The sequence below is a fragment of the Vicugna pacos genome, chromosome 20, assembly GCF_048564905.1.
Source record: "Vicugna pacos chromosome 20, VicPac4, whole genome shotgun sequence".
Classification (NCBI taxonomy): domain Eukaryota; kingdom Metazoa; phylum Chordata; class Mammalia; order Artiodactyla; family Camelidae; genus Vicugna; species Vicugna pacos.
The window spans coordinates 18900285-18918176 of record NC_133006.1 but is presented as its reverse complement, the minus strand read 5'-3'; the positions used below and the strand labels follow the sequence as shown (position 1 = coordinate 18918176).

At 35.7% G+C, this 17892-nt stretch overlaps 1 protein-coding gene across 2 annotated transcripts in view; it reads left to right on the top strand.

Moving 5' to 3' along the window:
- ZFAND3 (zinc finger AN1-type containing 3) overlaps positions 1 to 17892 on the top strand; it is a 281182-nt gene that overhangs the window by 87264 nt on the left and 176026 nt on the right. For both annotated transcript variants that reach the window (XM_072945108.1, XM_072945107.1), the window contains exon 2: positions 2444 to 2484. In XM_072945108.1, coding sequence (XP_072801209.1) covers positions 2444 to 2484 — 41 coding nt within the window. The remainder of the gene's footprint in view (positions 1 to 2443; positions 2485 to 17892) is intronic.

Sequence of the window (17892 nt, the reverse complement as noted above, 5' to 3'; positions counted from 1 at the left end):
TGACCATTGGAGTTCTCAGTAAGAGCAATTTCTTTGGAGTAGTGGGGACATAAGAGAATCATATTTACCTTTTATGCTTGCTGCCACATAGAGAACTCTGTTGTTCATCCTAAAACTGTGCAAATTGATCACCCTGTGTTATATTGGGCAATCAGTAGTTGCATGCCTGTGGTTAGCTTCGAGTTTTACATGTTGAACATGAGAAAGGAGCAAAGTTCTCAGAAGCCGCTGCCAGTTTTTTCAAATTCAGTGTTGCTGTGTGATCCAAATTGGCAAAACCAGTAGCTATTATATCTGTAGCCAAAATCTAGTTTCTTTCAGATTTCGTACATTTCTGTTTTGATTAATAATACCAGTAGCTGTATTATTTCTTTCATAACCTGGTTGATAACTGTGTTGCTGAAAAATTCCTACTCAGGAAGTAGAATGGATGTCAGTTAGTTAATATATAGGTATAGAGGGTATTTTAAATACATCAGCCATCTGAAGAGAGATAAGGGCTTGCAGAAAATATGGCTGTTTTCCCAATTTTTTTTTTTTTACCAGCTTTGTCAGGAAGAGGAACTCCTTTGGGGGGAGTTCTGGCAACAAAGGAATTCCTTTACCCCCAGTTCTTCCTTGAGTTGGAACTAAATTGACTGGCAGCCTTGGGTTGCTTCCCTTTGTATGTGTATGTGTATTTGGAGGGGAGGGCAGGGGTTATGCTTGCTTCCTCCAGATGAAAGGTTTTATTTTCTCAGGGAGTTGACTGGCTTACCATATATTAAATCTTTAGTTGTGGGTCTATTCTCCCAAACCACCAGACTGTGTTTCCCTCAGCCGCTGTACTGGGGGCAAAGGCCCTAGTTTGGCATGGTGAAAAGAATACGGGCTTCGGAATTAGACCAGGTTCGTCTACATACTAGTTCTGTAACCTTGGCAAGTTATGAATCCTCTTGGAGCCTCTGTTTCCTGTTTCCTCATTGGTAAAATGGGGTTGAAGCCATCTGGTATTATGCTTACCACGTAATAAGCGTGTAATAAATGTTAGATGCCACTGTTAATCATCTTTTTGTCTGTTTATTCATTTTGTTGATACGTACATTTCCTTACTGCCTTTGATGTTTTTATATTAAAAAGTCCTGAAGAAAGATTCACCTGTTAACATAGCATCTCTTTTGGGAAAGAGAAATAGTGACCCCTTCCCACCTACTCTCTTCTCCTCCAGCTCCTCACTTTGTTACCCTATGACAGTTACTAACAGTTAGATCTTGGGTCCCAGTACGTTAGAAAACAATCATAGTCATCAAGGAATACTTCCTGAGGGAGGCTTTCATAATTGTACAATTTGCTAAGGGCAGGAGATAGTTGCCTTATTCCATGTGTAGGAGGGGCTCTGGGCAAAGACTCAGATATTGGGAGGGGAGTTGCTGAGCAATGAGGCTGTAGATAGCTCAGCCAAACAAGAGTATTCTAGGAGGTTTTTGGAGTTGGTTAGGATGGCTTTTGAAGTTGGCTCAGACCTTAGGTCAGATACTTCCTGTGCAGTTAGTTCCCCAGCTGTGTGACCATGGACAAGCTGCTCACCTGTTAAATGGGATGAGGCTGTTTTTCCCTGATTTCTAAGGTCCCTCAGTTTAATAACACCTTGGAAGAGGTGGTAGGAACATTTCCTCATTAAATCATTCATCACCATTACCTGTAGCCAAATGTATGATGTTTCCTAGCTATAGAAATGTTAATGTGATTTTTAAAACAGTGCATTTTAGAAACAAAGCAATATGGTAGTACCCAATCTCAGGGATGTTGGGAAGATGAAGATAAGGTATGTTAAGTGCCCATCCAAGTTAGTATTCAGTGAATTGTGGCTATTAACAGATGAAAGGACATGAAATCATTTGATTGGGAACATACAAAGAAAGAATTTTAAAAGGCAAGGTCATAATGTGACCAGGATCTGAAATTGGACTAGGATGAGGGGAAGGAAAACAAAAGTTCAAGTGGTCTTATAGAGGTAATTGAGTGTGTAAATTTAGGAGCAAGTTTTACCCTTTTAGAGACAAAATTCCTCGTTTTTTAAGTGATAACTTTGTGGTAAATGTTTAAGTGTAAACAGAAGGAATGTGGTAATCATAGGATAAATTGACTCCTCTGTTCTCTTCTGGGCATATTACAGTATTTTCTGAACTTGCCCCTACGTAAGCTGCTAGTCACAAAAAATAAACATTGGCTAGCTCACAGATAACAAACGTATAAGCAAACAAGTATTGTTTTATTTTTGTTGTTTTGTTTGTTTTTGTTTTGTTGTGGGGAGGGATGGATGGTTAGGGACTTATTATTAGTTTATTAATTCAGTTCCCTGGCTGGGAAATTTTTTGCCTATGTTTCAAACATTTTATGTTTTGATTAGAGTGATACTGAATTTTTAGCTCTTCTTTCTTTTCTTTCTTTTTTTTTGCCCCAGGTCCAGCAAGACTATGAACCTCTGTTCCAAATGCTTTGCTGGTAAGTGCAGATAAAGGGTTTTTAATTTATTTTTATTTTTCTTTTGGTTGTTTTTAAGACTATCTAAATCATTTGAAGACTCTCTACCCTCCTTTGGATTTATGCATGGGATTTTAATTTCTTGGCTTGTGTGTAGAAGCAGTTTCTCATCAAGGAAACAGTTTCCTGAGTGAAATGAAATCTTATGTATACTTGTACCAAACAGACTTTCCTTAGTTTACAGTTGCTGGCATATAGTGGAATTGTAACACTTGTGTTTTAGTAGAGCAATATATGTTACTGTCTGATTTGGCTTCAATGATCATTAGTGAATGTTGGTTTTACCAATGTGAATACAAGAGAATGAATATTTTCATATTAGAGTCAGGAAGAGTATAATGCTAAATTAGCCTTTTCTAATCCAGTCCCTCCTTGAAATCACTTTGGGTAAGTCACTTAATCTCTTTGGGCATTGAAGTCATCATTTGTAACTTGGAGGATTTAGGCTTGATGTTTGACAGCTGGCCCTTTCCACCCCCCTAAATGCTGAATGCTGATTGGGTGATTCCCAGAATGAAGTTAAAACCTTCAAGTTTTTTGTTTATTTGTTTGTTTTTAAAGAACTTCACAACTAATGATTTTATATAATAACTAAGTCTTTACTAACTGGGATATGTTCAACTTTCACTATTCATTTTGTCAAAGATAAATCTGGACACAAGTTAAAGTGGTAAAGTCAGATTTTAATCAGTAATTCACTGCTGCAGGTAGGGAAGAGGGGACTTGTGCAGAGAAGACTGGGCATTTTAAAGGGAGAATGAGGGAGTAGAGAGGGGTTGCTAGCTTGGTCATTATAGTCAGGAAAATAGAAAAATTACAAATGGTTGGTCACAGTAAATGATGATTAGGCTGACTGTGTCTATTAGTTGAGTTATTGAAGTTAGGATTTTATCCTGCTGCAGAGACTGAGGCCTGTCCTTCCTGATGATTACGTCTTAAAGGAATGGCTTTCATATCCTTGAGAAAAACAATCCTGAGTAACTGAGTTATATGAGATACATTTACATCTCAAAGGAAGGATTCACAATTTTAAACCCTTTTTAGTAAATGCACTACGATAAAGTGGTCAGGGGTCTATAGTCAGGGGTTGGCTAGAACAAACCTAAAACTCTTTTGGCAACTTTGAGCTTTCTTAGACAAGCATTGTAAGAGGGGCTAGAGGTCATTCTAGAGACGGGGCCTTGAGCTGTTAAAAAGTGTGTTAGTATTTGTTTAAATCTTTTAATGTAGGTGGACATGAGTGTACGAAGTCATTTGTGTTGAGAGTCAGGGTTTTTATAGGTCAAGGTTGAAGTCTAGTTGAGAAGAGGGCTCAGAGGAGCCTTGCTAGAATTTGGTCAAGGAGAAAATCTTTATCAGTTTTTATCTTCTATTCATTATGCTATGTGGACAAGCAAATAATCATTGTGTAAGCTTTAGACCTTCATGTTTATGCCTAAACTAGGGGATAGATGGGATGGATTTGGGAAGGTTGGGGAAGTTGGCAGTTTGTATCTGTTAAAAGTTTGGAATTTGTTAAATACTTTAGGTTTTTAAAAGGAAAAAAATACTGGTAAATTTGTTTTTTATCCAACTTTTAACAGTATCTCTGCCATGTTAAGTGAATGTATTCTGCTTTTCTTACTCTACATACCTACAATTACAGATACGAAGAAATGCTGCTTCACTGATGGAGTTTATTTATATTTATAGTAAAGATGAAGTAGCAGTGAGGGAAACTGTGTGTTAAACTGTGTATCTGTCTCTGTCAGTGGTTAGAGGGACCCCTAAATTAGGAGGCCCACTGTGGTGGGGCCTCGCTGCCTGGCTGCGAAAGAATTTGCAGCTGAGGCAGAGGGACAAAGTGAACAGCTGCTTTATTGCTCAGAAGAGGAAAAGGAAAGAGTGGGGAGCCATCAGCCAAGATGGCTGGTTGAGACAGCTCTGTCTGGGATGGGCTATGTGGACTTTTATGGGATGTTTCTGCCATCATGTCCTAGTGTGACAGTGCCAATCAGTTCTTATGTGCGCCTTTCAGTCCTTGTATAGGCTTTTCTGGTTGTTGTCATGGCAGTTGTCAGCTGTCATGGCACTGGTGGATGTGTCATTTAGCATGCTGATACATTACAGCGAGCTTATAATAAGGCTCTAGGTCCACTGGAAACTACCACCCCACCCCACCCCATCCCCGCCACCACCTTGGGCTTAGTTGGTTCTAACCAGTTCTTGTTTCTTCTCTTTGCAACTGCCTCCTGAGACTTAGACAAGAGTAATTGGTTTCTCTGCGATGGAGGGGCCAGGGGTATGATCCTGGGGGCAACTGCCTTCGTAACAGTTACTGAAGGGGAGGCTAAGAAAGTGGTCTGGTCATAAAACAACTTAGGAATGAGAGAGTGGGTCTGTGACTCCATTGCCCCAATCATTAGCTGCTTAAGCTTGCTTGTTTATGACTCAGGGAGGATGGGGAGACTTCAGCTTTTCTATAAACAAGAGGCAGGGGTTTGGAGGAGGAGCACAGGGTCCTGGTTAATATCATCTCAGCATAGAGCTAGGTGCCCCTTATAATTCAGTAAAGTGTGGCTTTGGGAGAAACCAGGCACCTTTGAGTCGGGTAGCTCACATAGAATATTCAAAGAACTGTCTCATGTCCCTAAATAAATATAAAGTTTAAAAAACTATCCATGGAGACAGTTCAGCCATGGTCTTTGTGTTTCTTTGGACTTCTTGCAGTTTTATTTTCTATGGCCATCATTATTTATTGTATCTCTGGTGGTCTGTATCTACACAGCTTTGTCATTTTTACTTTTGAAAATATTAAGAGGATATTTTCAAGCTTATAAGGAAAATACTCTCTTTTCTTTATCTTTACCCCTACACCCCTGATTTCCCCAACATCAGTTGAAAGGAATGACTAGTAAATAATAGCTTGCTTGCTCAAGCAGCATTTGGTGTTCTTTTTGAAATTGGAAAGAAAGACCATTGAACTTTAAAGATACATTTGTGACTTTTGTTTCTGTATGAAGATAGGGAGCATATGGAAATGCATTATTGCAGCAGAGGCTTGAGATATACAGGACAACATGATTGCTTTGGCCAAAGCCACTGTGGTTTTAAATAGTCTTTTAAAGTGTTTCATAAAGTGTACACAGTTCTTTAAAAGATGGAAAAACTACTTTAAAAATAGCTATTGTGTACCATTAGGTTAGTTAAAGAGATTTTTCAGGATTCCTTTTCAAAACTGTGTGGTGGAAATGTAAGTTTGTTATAACTTGTTTACATAAAACTGAATGAAATGAGTAAAAACATGTTTAAAATCTTGCTGAGATAGATAGTAGGGTACTAGGTTAGGAACTGTGGTTGCTAGTTTAAAGTTAATTTTGTCAACTGTTTCTGTAATGAAATACTCTATTTAAAGTGAGTACCTACCCTCATCAACTGATGTCACTTCAGGTATTTTCTCTTTTCTTTATGAAAGATTCTTGGGCTGTTTGAGGTCAGAAGAAGGAATAAGATGGGAAAGGAGATGAGTATATGGAAAGTAACAGTTACTTAAGAACCATTGAAACCATTAGTGCTGGTAAATTATATACGAGGTGTTTCTCTGAATTGTTAGAATAAGAAATGTCTGTCAGCCATTTGGATGTATGTAAAAGAATGTCTAACATGGTCAGATTTGTTATTCCTAAGCTTGCAGCTCAACCAAAATCTCTCTCTTTGAAATAGGAAAGTGTTATTTTTATTTTTAATTTTTGACAGTTCTCACCTTGAACCCTGCTTTGGCCTGGCTGAGATAATTTAAGGCCGTTAGGAGGTCTCCCCCACCCCGAATGTGTAATATTTTAGCCTTACAGTACCTTTGACCTGAAGACCCCTATCATCTAAGATTTTCTATGCCAGAATCACTAGGACATTGAAAGGAAGTACTCTGGGGAAGCACCAATAAATGATTGACTCTGGTATTATGATTTGAGGTACAGTGGATTTAAAATGCTCTATTGGCTTCTCTTTATCTGAAGTTATTCTCCAGTCTAAAACAAAAACAAGCAAAAGTTAATTTTACCATACTACATTTTTTTCTATTCCTTTGCTAGGTTTCTACCTTATCCATCAATCTTCCTTTGGCATGTTCTGTATTTTCCTTCCTCACGTCACAATTCTGTACATTTGTTTGGAAATTTGGGTATCTTTCTTAAGGCTGAGACTGTTCTGTGAGCAGGAGCCAGAAATACCTGCAGTTTGGGTAGGGTTTATCCTACTTTTGAGTTGATATATTATCCTTCCCAGTTGAGAGTGTTAATTTTTAGAATATTATTTCTAAATAAAGGACTTTGCTTAACAGATATGCAGTTTACTTAAAGCTATGGAAAGAGTGTCTACACTGTTGAAAAAGATGGTGCTTATGCACCCCTGAACATAAGTAATTGATTGGTCTTGTCACAGATCTTTCCAATTTTTAAAGCTATTTGATGATCTTTTTATTGGTCTAGTCTTGGCTTTTCTATTCCCTTTGTAATATTCTACTGGTCATACTATCCTTTTCTTTCATTAAACATTTTCATACTGTTTTTTGTATGACTTTACTAAAAGAATCAGTAAATATCTATAATAGAAAGCAATGGTACTTATGGTGATATAAACACTTATTGGTTGAAACATTACTTTTTAATGCAGTTTTTCAAATCGTGGGTGTTGTGATTCACTAGTGGCTAGAGAAATCAATTTGGGGGGCATGATTAGCATTTAAAAATTGAGGACATTAGAAAATCAGCGCATCACAAATATTAAGGGTAAGTATTGTCTGTGAAACCTTTGTTTTAGTTACATATATAAATGAAAATGACATGTAATGGTCTGTGATGTAAATACATATTACTGTGTGGGGTATGGTTTGAAAAGTTTAAAATCACGGAATTGCAGAAATTCATTGGAAAGTCATTGAGTTACTTCAGATTTCATTTTCTTTGCAAGATAGGGCACATTTCCTTTCTGTCTTTAGGTAAGATGTTAACCATCTGATTTCCTGTGATTTTTGTTTGTTCTGAGCTCTTGACTAATTTGGATTATATGATTTTTTTCTGTGAAAGCATGAACTAAATCCAATTGTGTACTGCTGTGATGAAAGATATGTGAAAAGTCAGGCATAGCATCTAAAGGGTAGTCCTGCCTCTTTACGAAGGTAGCAGTGCCTCCGGTACTGTGTTCTGTTTGAGTGAAAACCATTTTGGGAGTTTATGAGTTTTAGATACCAACTGGTGTGATATTTAGGGACATTAGTATCACATTCACAAAGACTTCTCGTACTACCATATTTAAGCCCAGCTATCATTAAAGCAGTGCTTTTCACAGAATGGGTTTGCTAAATGAAAGTATGTGTAACAGAAACACCAAATGGGATGATCACAGTTGGGGAAGGCAGAAATTTTTAAAGAACTGACTAAAGTAACTCCTCCATCTAGTGGCATTATCTCTGGAAATGCTTGCTGTGGGCAGCAGAGGAGTGTGGTAACCAGTAAGTAGGTATAATCCATAGACCATTTTATATGTTGTAAGGGAGTGAGCCTGAAGATGTCCCAAAGATTCTTTGAGTAGCACTGATGACAGTTGCTCAGTATAAGAAGAACCAAGTTGATCCTGTGAACTTTTAGACTAAATGTGATATTTTAATAATTTTCAATGATTTCTTTTAAAAATGGACACTGAAATGTCTGTTATTTATAGACTGACAAAAGTACTTCATTGAGAAAGTGAGCAATTTCTTTTCAACTGTAGACATGATCTGAACATATTGTTAACTTTTAAGAAACTTGCTATTCCAGGACTCACATAAAATTGGAAAAATAAAGGAGAGATGATTATTCACAGTACAAAAACTTCCTTCCCTTCCCTCCCCTCCCCTCCCCTCCTCTTCCCTTCCCTTCTTTCATCTTTTACAGAATAGTTCCTTTAAAAAAGGAATACTTTTAGTGCATTACTATGTTGATTTACAGAAAGGGGTAAGACCACAAGAACTAAAGTGTTACGGGATCTCTTGTCAGTTGAAGATTAATTAAAAATGTGGATAAAGTATCTCTTAAACTATAAGCTAATGATTAATTTTCTGAAAGTTAATTTCAGTGTAGCTTTTCAAATATGTTTCTTAGTGGAAAGATAGTTTAAGCAGGCTTACCTTTATTTCATGGTTAGTTGTGTCTTATACCTCATTGGTGAAGAATATTGCAGTAAATAAAAAAATGATACATGTAGGAAGCATATTCTAGTGTGACTCTAGAGCTAACTGTGTACTTGGTTTTGTAGGATCTATTTCGAAGTACCCATTCAAATGAGTGACCTTAGATGCTGGTTTCTGATATTTAACATTGGAGAAAATATTGTTATAAATTGATAGATTTCTGTTACCAGCCTTTGTCAACGGTGAGAAAATTGTTAATTCTATATAGTAATTTCATTTTCACTTTGACTATTTCTTGATACTGCCATATAGTTATTATTTTAATTTTAAAATGAGAGATAGAAATATCCAGTATTAAAGCAAGGTTTCATTTTCCTCATTGCTGCATACTCTGTATCCAGTCTGAAAATTATGAAGCTTGTTCATTGCTGTCTAATTTTCTATATAAACTCAAAATGCTTGTTTGGGACCCCCCCCCCTTTTAAAAATATCACAGGGACATTAAATGCTGATGAAGAAGACTACAAAGCAGTACGTGTAGTCTAGTGTTTTTAGTTAGACTACACATAATTTACATGTATATACTTTCATGGGATAAAGCTGGATAAGGTATATGAAAAATTAATTTGGGTAGTCTCAGAATAGGAGTATTCAGTGGGGGATTTTAATTAATTTGGATTTTCTTTATATTGAGACTTTTATCATTAACATAGTTGTAAAAAATACTAAATTTTCAACACCTTTATTGTGGTATGGTTCCTATACAGTAAACTACACATACTCCAGATATACACTTTGATGAATTTTGACAGATACTGTATACACCAGTAAAACCACCAAAAAAGTAAAAGTTCATTTTAAAAAGTAGAGTGCATTCTGCTTATGTCTGATGGACTCCAGAAGTGGTTAGTTTCTTTCTGGAATGAGCAAAATAAAGTTGTCTGTAGCTTGCAGCATAGGGGATCTCAGTGTTGACATTCAAGGTAAGTGATACAGCAGTGCTGGGCGTAGGATGGAATGGTAGTTAAACCAAATGTAAATATTTTTCCTCAATGTGACTTGAGTTTCATAGTTATTTTCAGAACAGGGTAACATTCCTATTTCATAGCAAGTAAGTTAAAATATTTCCTCATGAACCTAAACCTCTTACTGCTTTGGAGTTACACTCTAATTTCTTTTCTGCTTCCATTTCCTATTAGAAGTTCAGAGTAGAAGTGGCCTGATTCTAGTCACTTTTGAAAGGAAAGAATTGTCAATTACAGCTGAATTTTGAAGATCTGCAGTAAGAGGAACAGAGTGAATCCCCAAATTTTAAGCACTTCTTGTAATGCATTGTTTCCTTTTAGAAATTATGGAAACCCTGTACCCATCAGTAAAACAATGTAAGATGAAACACCTACTCAGATGAGTCATTTTATAGCATGGTGAGGTTTGGGTAGTACAGTAGCATCTGTATGTGCTTGTCATGCCTTGATTTTTCAAGTTGCCTTTTCTCAGAAGAAATGCAGCTGCTGCTCTTAAAATGAAGCGTTTGACTAATAAAACTGAAAAAGGAAAGAAAAAACGCATTTAAAAAAGGAAAGAAAAAAAAGGAAACATTTGAATAGGGTATTTCTGTCTTTGTAATTCTGTTAACTTGATTACTGTTGTATCCTTGATTTCTTTAAAGCCAAAAGTCCAAGACAGATTATTCAAGTATGATGTGCACATTACATTGTCATCTATTTGTTAAAAAGGGGCAGTTTAGCTCATCACATTCTCTCAACCGTTATGTGTCCATTGGTGGGTATCTGGTGTGGGTGTCTGAAATTCAGAATATTATAGAGAGTAATACAATAAATGTCCACAAGCGAATCCAGAATTAACAAATACTAGCATTTTATCTTTTTTCCCCCTTTGCTTTATAACAGTTTTAAGAGGGAACTAAAATCTCATTGATAGTTTTCTTTTACCCCAGTCATCCTGTTTCTGCCTCAGAGATAATTATCCTTCTTATCGTTATATTTATACTTTTTATTATGAATGGGTATTTATAGACACTGTTTGATTCTGTTTTTGTTGTGTGTAAGTAGTAGGTTACACTATTCATTCTACAGCTTGTATTTTTTTTAAATAATGCTTTTAGAAACCAGTCATGTTGACACACATTGCTCTAATTTATTTTAACTATTATAATATTCTATTATAGCTAATGTATTAATTTATCAGAAGAGTCTTATGCTTTTTGTGCCAGTGAAATTAATGATATCCCTTTGTATTTCTCAGAGTGTCCCAGTTTGGTTGATAAATTAGAGGTCCCCCTCATGCTGTACCTCAATTTATTTAGTCCCCTGTTAATAGACAACATATAAGTAGTTTTCAGCTGCTTAAAAAAAAAACTACAGTTGTAACCTCATGTTTTTTATATATATATATATATATATATATATATATATTTAACATTTGCTTAAATATGTTAAGACTTTCTATATTAGAAACCCTATTCTTTGTGGTGTAGCTTCCTTGGTCTCAAATGAAAGCAAGTCATAGGCAGCAGGTCCTTAACTGATTAGGGAAGCTGAACTCTGGCAACCCTTTCTAACCTCTTAGTCTGTAGCAGTTTGCTATCTTACTAATAAGCATTTTTAAATTGTGTGGTTAATTATCATGCTAGTCAAGATAAATGAAGCAGTGTGTTGAAGATGATGTTGTTACGGAAATTATGTCAAAAATAGTTGTTGCATTTCTAATGGGAAACAAAATGCTCAGTGCTATAAGTAGCAAAAAGGCAGCTTCTTTTAGGCATTAAGTAGAAAAATTGTGACCATGTGTCATTCTTTTAGGTAAAATGGAAGTCATTGAGTCTTTTAAGATTAGTTTGGCTTTGTCATTTGGCTTTATTTCTGGTCTAAAGCTGTGATCTCTGTAATGGCACATGGGATTGTCCATTGAGGCATAAAGAACAAATATTAGAATTTCTACTTATATTTATTTTTTATCATTCTTTAAAAATCGTTGAATTTTATAATGTACATTATCTTATTGGTATTAGCTTTCTAGAGTTGCTGTAACAAGTTACCACAAATTTGTTGGCTTAAAACAACAGAAGTTTATTCTCTCAGTGTTCTTGAGGCCAGAAGTATGACATCAAGATGTTAAGATGTTAGCAAGCAGGTTTGGGTCCTCTGGAGGCTCTGAGAGAGAATCTATTCCATGCCTCTTCTAGCTTCTGGTTCTGCCAGCAATCCTTAGCCTTCCTTGGCTTGTAGACACATTAGTTTCTTTGTTCATTGTTGCATGGCTTTCTCTCCTATGTGTGTCTGTCTTTTCTAAGAACAAGTGTCACTGAATTTAGGGCTCACCTTTGTGTAAGGTGATCTTATCTCAAAACCTTAATTATATTTGCAAAGATCCTTTTTTCCAAATAAGATTGCATTCACGGGTTCCAAGTGGGCTTTTTTTTTTGGTGGGTTGTGAGGGCATGCACCATTTAATCCACTGCAGGAGTATGTAACTATTTTTAAAACCAAAAGACATGTAAGGGTTTTTTTGTTTTAAAAATTTCGTGCTGATGTTGCATCTCTGTGAAAGAGGCTTGGAGACCTCTAGTTCTGAGACCTGCTTGGGTTAGATGTGGTTAACCCTCTGACATGAGTTAAATGCTAATGTTTCATGTTCTCAATAGACTAATGCAAATAAAATCAGAATGATCCCTTAGGTTTATGGGCTACTTTTTAGGTTTGGTGAGAGAAAGGATAACTCTCGGGTAGACTCAGGAAAGCACCATGAGACTTCTTTTGTGCCTCAGTGGTCTTGACTCCACCATGCGACAGGTACTTAGAGTGGTTCTTAATCTGGCTGTTTTCTTTGTGCTTGAATTAGACGGTCATGATGAGGTTGCTTATTGATGCTTTTCTTGGTTATAACTCCTTACATTTAATTCTTAGTCCATAGAAGGAATGGAGGGAAAAATAATAGGGCATTATTTTCAGGCCATTAATGTATAACTAAAATATGATCTTTAATGATACAGAACTTTATATCATTTAAAAGCCCCACTGCTCAGGTGGTTCTTATTGTGTAAGGTGTAGCACTAACTGTACGTTAACAGTCTTAACTATTACTAAAGGTTTAAATTTCTTTATTTACTTTTAGACTAAATACTTGATATAGAGAAGAAGAAAATACCTTAACCTAACACTTCTGGTTTGGAGAAAAATAAAAGCGGTACATAATTTTTAAAAGGGAATGCCAAAAAAGGATACTCAAAATAGAAGTGGAACAAGAATTACTGTTTGTGAAATAAGATGGAGGAAGGGCATGCACAATTCTCTTTCTAAGAAGACAATAAAATCTTGAGATGAAGTAATTGCAATAGTTATAACTAAGATTTCTGCAGCCCTCATGTATTATAAGGCCATTTTGCACAATATTATCCCATTTGAACCTTACAACTTTGATGATTTTGTATCTCCATGTTATAAGATAAAGAAACTGCACCTCAGATGGATTATGTAATGTTCCCAAGATTAAATAAATTTTAAAGCAGAGAACTTGAATTTGACTTTAGTTGTTTAGACACTAATCTCAATCTCCTCCCGCTGTTCGATATTGTCAGGAGTGTAGGTAGCTGGTGTAGATGGGATTCCGAGGATGTAGCAGTGGCATGGTTTTGCCTTTGTATGTAGATTAGGGTTACATACTTTTCCTGTTCTCTTTTCTTTTAGTTCATTTGCAGTTTGTCTTTAGATCTCAAGGGAAAATCAAAGAAACATTCTGGAAGCTTCACAGAATGGTTAATTTGGGGAAAGGTGTGCATGTGTGTGTGTGGGGTAGTGTTTTTGCCTAACACATTTTCTATTTTGGTGGTGAGATCTTTATTAATATCTTTCTTGTTCTTGTTCATGAAAGTTTTAGCTCATTAACCTTATTCTCTGCACTGCATTCTCTGCACTAATTTAGTCTCCTGTGTTTTGCTTCTCAGAAGATTTTTTTAAAAAAATGTTTGGAGGTGTGATTTAATTGCAGGGCTGTTTTGCACATTGTCAATGTGAAGGCAAAGATGAGTTTCATATTTAGATAGTGCAACCTGCAGGTTTCATTTGTTAAACCTTCTTGCTGGTATTACCATTCTTTCATACATGTGAGCATAATAGTGTTGGAAAAAAGTCTTGCTTTGCTGTATCCATATTTAAGCAATTTGGTTGAGTTATGGAAAAGCCTGTCCTCTGCCTTGTGTATTTGCTCATTTGGAAACCTTGTATAGTTTATAGAGACACTAGTGATTTGTTCCCCAGCCTCCCTGTGGATTTTGTTCCGTGTTACAATCTAATTCCACCTCCCTGTCCCATACTCCTGCACCGTTAATTTGTACATTTTGATGCAGTTTGTTTCATTGTGTGTTTTTGTAATCCAAACTGAATATAACGAGCTATGTGCTTTAGGGACCTGGCTTTGCCTTGCCAATTAGAACAAAGTGGTTACTGAGAAAGAGTATGTTTTAAATAAAACATGGCACCTCTGAGTGGGACTGACACTCATTTGAGAGTAAAAGAGATGGTTTTAACTCTTTGACTCACAAAGAAGAGCCATTACTAAAGATTGGCACTTTTTTGGGGGAAAGAAAGGTAAATATTTACCTCCATAAAATACAATTTTACAAATTTCCTCATGGACTAAATACATTTAAGTTTGTCATTTCAAATCTCTTTTTTTCTTTATGATCAAGGCATGTTAGCAAAATTCTTTATAAATTTCTGCAGACTAAATTCTGGTGCAGTTTCTAAATTTTGAACTATTTATGTTTAGGAAGGTGAGGGTGTATAAAACTGTAGCTGTGTTAACCTTTTTATTTTTCTAATATAGTAAGTCGAGTTTTCAATGTAGTGGAGACCCCCTTCCCCAAAAGATACTTGAAAACTATGAGGAAAGATTTTTCCAGAGTGTGGATGTTATTTTTAGATGATAATAGAATTCTGAGCTATCAGTGACTTACGACTATTTGGGATTTTAGCAGCACTTTCATAAAATATTTAAAGCACAAGTGTCTTTGAATAGATCTTTATAGATTGACAGTTGACTAATTCACTCCATAGGGAGACCCCTCATAATTTAATTCAAGTATTGTATTTGTATCTACACTAAAAATAACAGTTCTGTTTTTAGCTGATATATCAGATAAATTCTAGAATTCAGCATTGGCACAAAGAAAGCATGAAGTTGCTTATGTTTTTTCTGATTTCCATAGGATTTATTTTGAAGGAAGAAACAGGACTTTATCAAAAGCATTGAAATGTAGACAAGGGGAAAGTTATATATATAAAGACTTGGTAATGGGTTTAGACAACATTTGAACATTTATTAACATATAAGTAAGAGAGAACAAGAGGAATACATTTCTATGGAATAATTCAATTAAAAAGTACGTAGGTATACCCTGTTGAAAAAAAATTGTTTCTGAAAATACGAGTTCTGTACTAGAGGAAGCTAGTTTAATTAGACTAAACTAAACCAGCTAAACTAAACAAACAACCCAATCAAAAAATGGGCAGAAGATCTAAACATTTCTCCGAAGAAGACATCTGGATGGTCAACAGGCACATGAAAAGATACTTAACATCAGTAATTATTTGAGAAATGCAAATCAGAACCACAATGAGGTATCATCTTACTCCAGTCAGAGTGGCCATCATCAAAAAGTCTACAAATAATAAATGCTGGAGAGGATATAGAGAAAAGAGAACTCCTACACTGTTGGTGGGAATGTAAATTGGTGCAGCCATCATGGAGAACAGTATGGTGGTTCCTTAAAAAACTAAAAATAGAGTTACTGTATCATCCAGCAATCCCACTCCTGGGCATATATCTGGAGAAAACCAATTCGAAAAGATATGTACACCACAGTGTTCATAGCAGCCGTTTTTACAATAGCCAAGACATGGAAGCAGCCTAAATGTTCATCAACAGGTGAATGGATAAAGAAAATGTAGTGTGTGTGCATGTGTTTATGTGTATGCATGTATGTATACATATAATGGAATACTACTCAGCCATAAGAAAGAATGAAATCATGTCATTGGCAGCAACATGGATGGACCTAGAGATTATCAAAGTGAAATCAGAGAAAGAGAAATATGATACCACTTACATGTGGAATCTGAAAAAATGACACGAACTTAACTACAACACAGAAAGAGACTCACAGACACAGAAAACAAACTTCTTATGGCTATCAGTGGGGGAAGAAGGGAGGGAGGGATAAATTGAGAGTTTGGGATTGGCAGATACAAACTACTGTGTATAGAATGGATAAACAACAAGGTCCTCCGTATAGCACAAGGAGCTATATTCAGTGGCTTGTAATAACCTGTAATGAAAAAGAATATGAAAAGGAATATGTGTGTATGTATGTATACATATATATGTATATATCTTTGTGTAACTGAGTCACCATGCTGTACACTAGAAACTAATACAACTTATAAAACAACTATACTTCAATTAAAAAAAGGGAAAAGATAAGTTAAACTAAACCTACACATTTTAAACTCTGTCCTATGAAAGGTTTCAAGCCCTACTGATTTAAAAAAATTTTTTTTTACTGATGATTTTAAGAGAAAGTCATTATAATAATATTATTAAAGGCCCCACACTCCATTTTTGAAGATTAACACCCAGGCTGATAGTATTTTAAGTTTGAACAATTTTCTGAATGAAGACAGTTAAGGCTTAAATCTGCTGCTGCCCTCTCCTTAACTGTTCTAACCTGTAGCTGAACTAACAAGGCTAAGATAGATAACTTTGAAAATATTTAACATCCTCAGAAATCACTGAATTTACCAGCTTTGCATAAAGTGACAGTGGTGTTTTCTTTGGCTCATATAGTACAAGATGCAGTAGCTGTTAATCTCCATGTTTGAAGCACAGATTAGTGTCAGGAAAAGTCTCTCTTAAAAATACTTTTAACACAGATTCTAGACTTCTAATGGCAGCTGAAGCTATAGATTGTTCATTTCTTCTATGCTCATTCAGTTACCCAGTGTAAATAATAAATGTTTTGTAACACTGTTTTTAGGAAGTCTGGAAGTGTTGAATCCCCATTAATCATGTGGTATTGGGAAATGATGATCATAGAATATTTGATTGGAAGATATCTTGGAGCCTTTCATTGTCTAAAACACTGGTGCTTATTCCAGATGTCTATTGGATGAGTTTCAGAGTAAACTGAGCTGGTGGGGGTAAAGTGATGTGTTTTTCCATCTCGTAGGTGCTTCTTTCAGCCTCAGTTTGTTTCTTTTTCCATTGTAACTATGCTGTGTTAGTAATCTTGAAGATGGTACCAGAAAGAAATCTTTAACAAAGTGGCAACAACACTTTTTTTTGAATATTTATAAGGGATTGTATGCGTTTTTCTGTTTACCATCTGTTAATTCATTTGCCGATTGTTTTGCAAAGTTAAGTTTATTAATTGTTTGATAGATTTGGTAGAGTAGACAGCTTTGTGCAGGTGCATGCACACCAGTATCCTTTAAGATACATTGATTACAGTTTTTTTAATCTTAAAAATTTCTTAGACATGAAGCTTGCATTATATATGAGATATATTCCATGTAGCAATTAAAGAGTCACTAAAATATCCTAAAAATGATTTCTACATCATTAGTGCTTTAAACCCCCCTGAACTTGACAAAAGTCTATTATAGATTTTTTTCTTATTCTCAACCCAAGATACACACACACACACACACACACACACACACACATACTCTCTCTCTCTCTCTCTCTCTGGCAGTAGACTTTTTACTTTTTTTTAAATGATGTCCTTATATCAAGTAGTCTGGTTTTATGAGATATCATAAAGAAGAAAAAAGATTCTCCTCTCAAAATTCTTAATGGGTCCTGCTGGAGGAGGAGCCTAAAAAGAAAAGAGAAGAAACTTTGTATATTTCGCTCAGGCCAAAATTTATCTCCATTGAAAGTAAAGTCAAAAGCAGTAAGTTCATTTTTCTTGGGATGAATGAGGTCTTGTGTTTTGACCTGTGTATGTACGGTGGGTGTTGCCTATAGCTTTTGTAGCAGTTTAAGAACTTAGATAATGGCAGTGCTGGATACTTAACACTTTGTCTTTTGAGGGGTTGGGGGAAACTACATAGTATCCAGAAAAATAGCAAAGAAAAATAGTATGTAGAAAAAAAGCAGGTAATTTTGGACAGTGGGATATTTTGGGTTGAAATATCATTGAC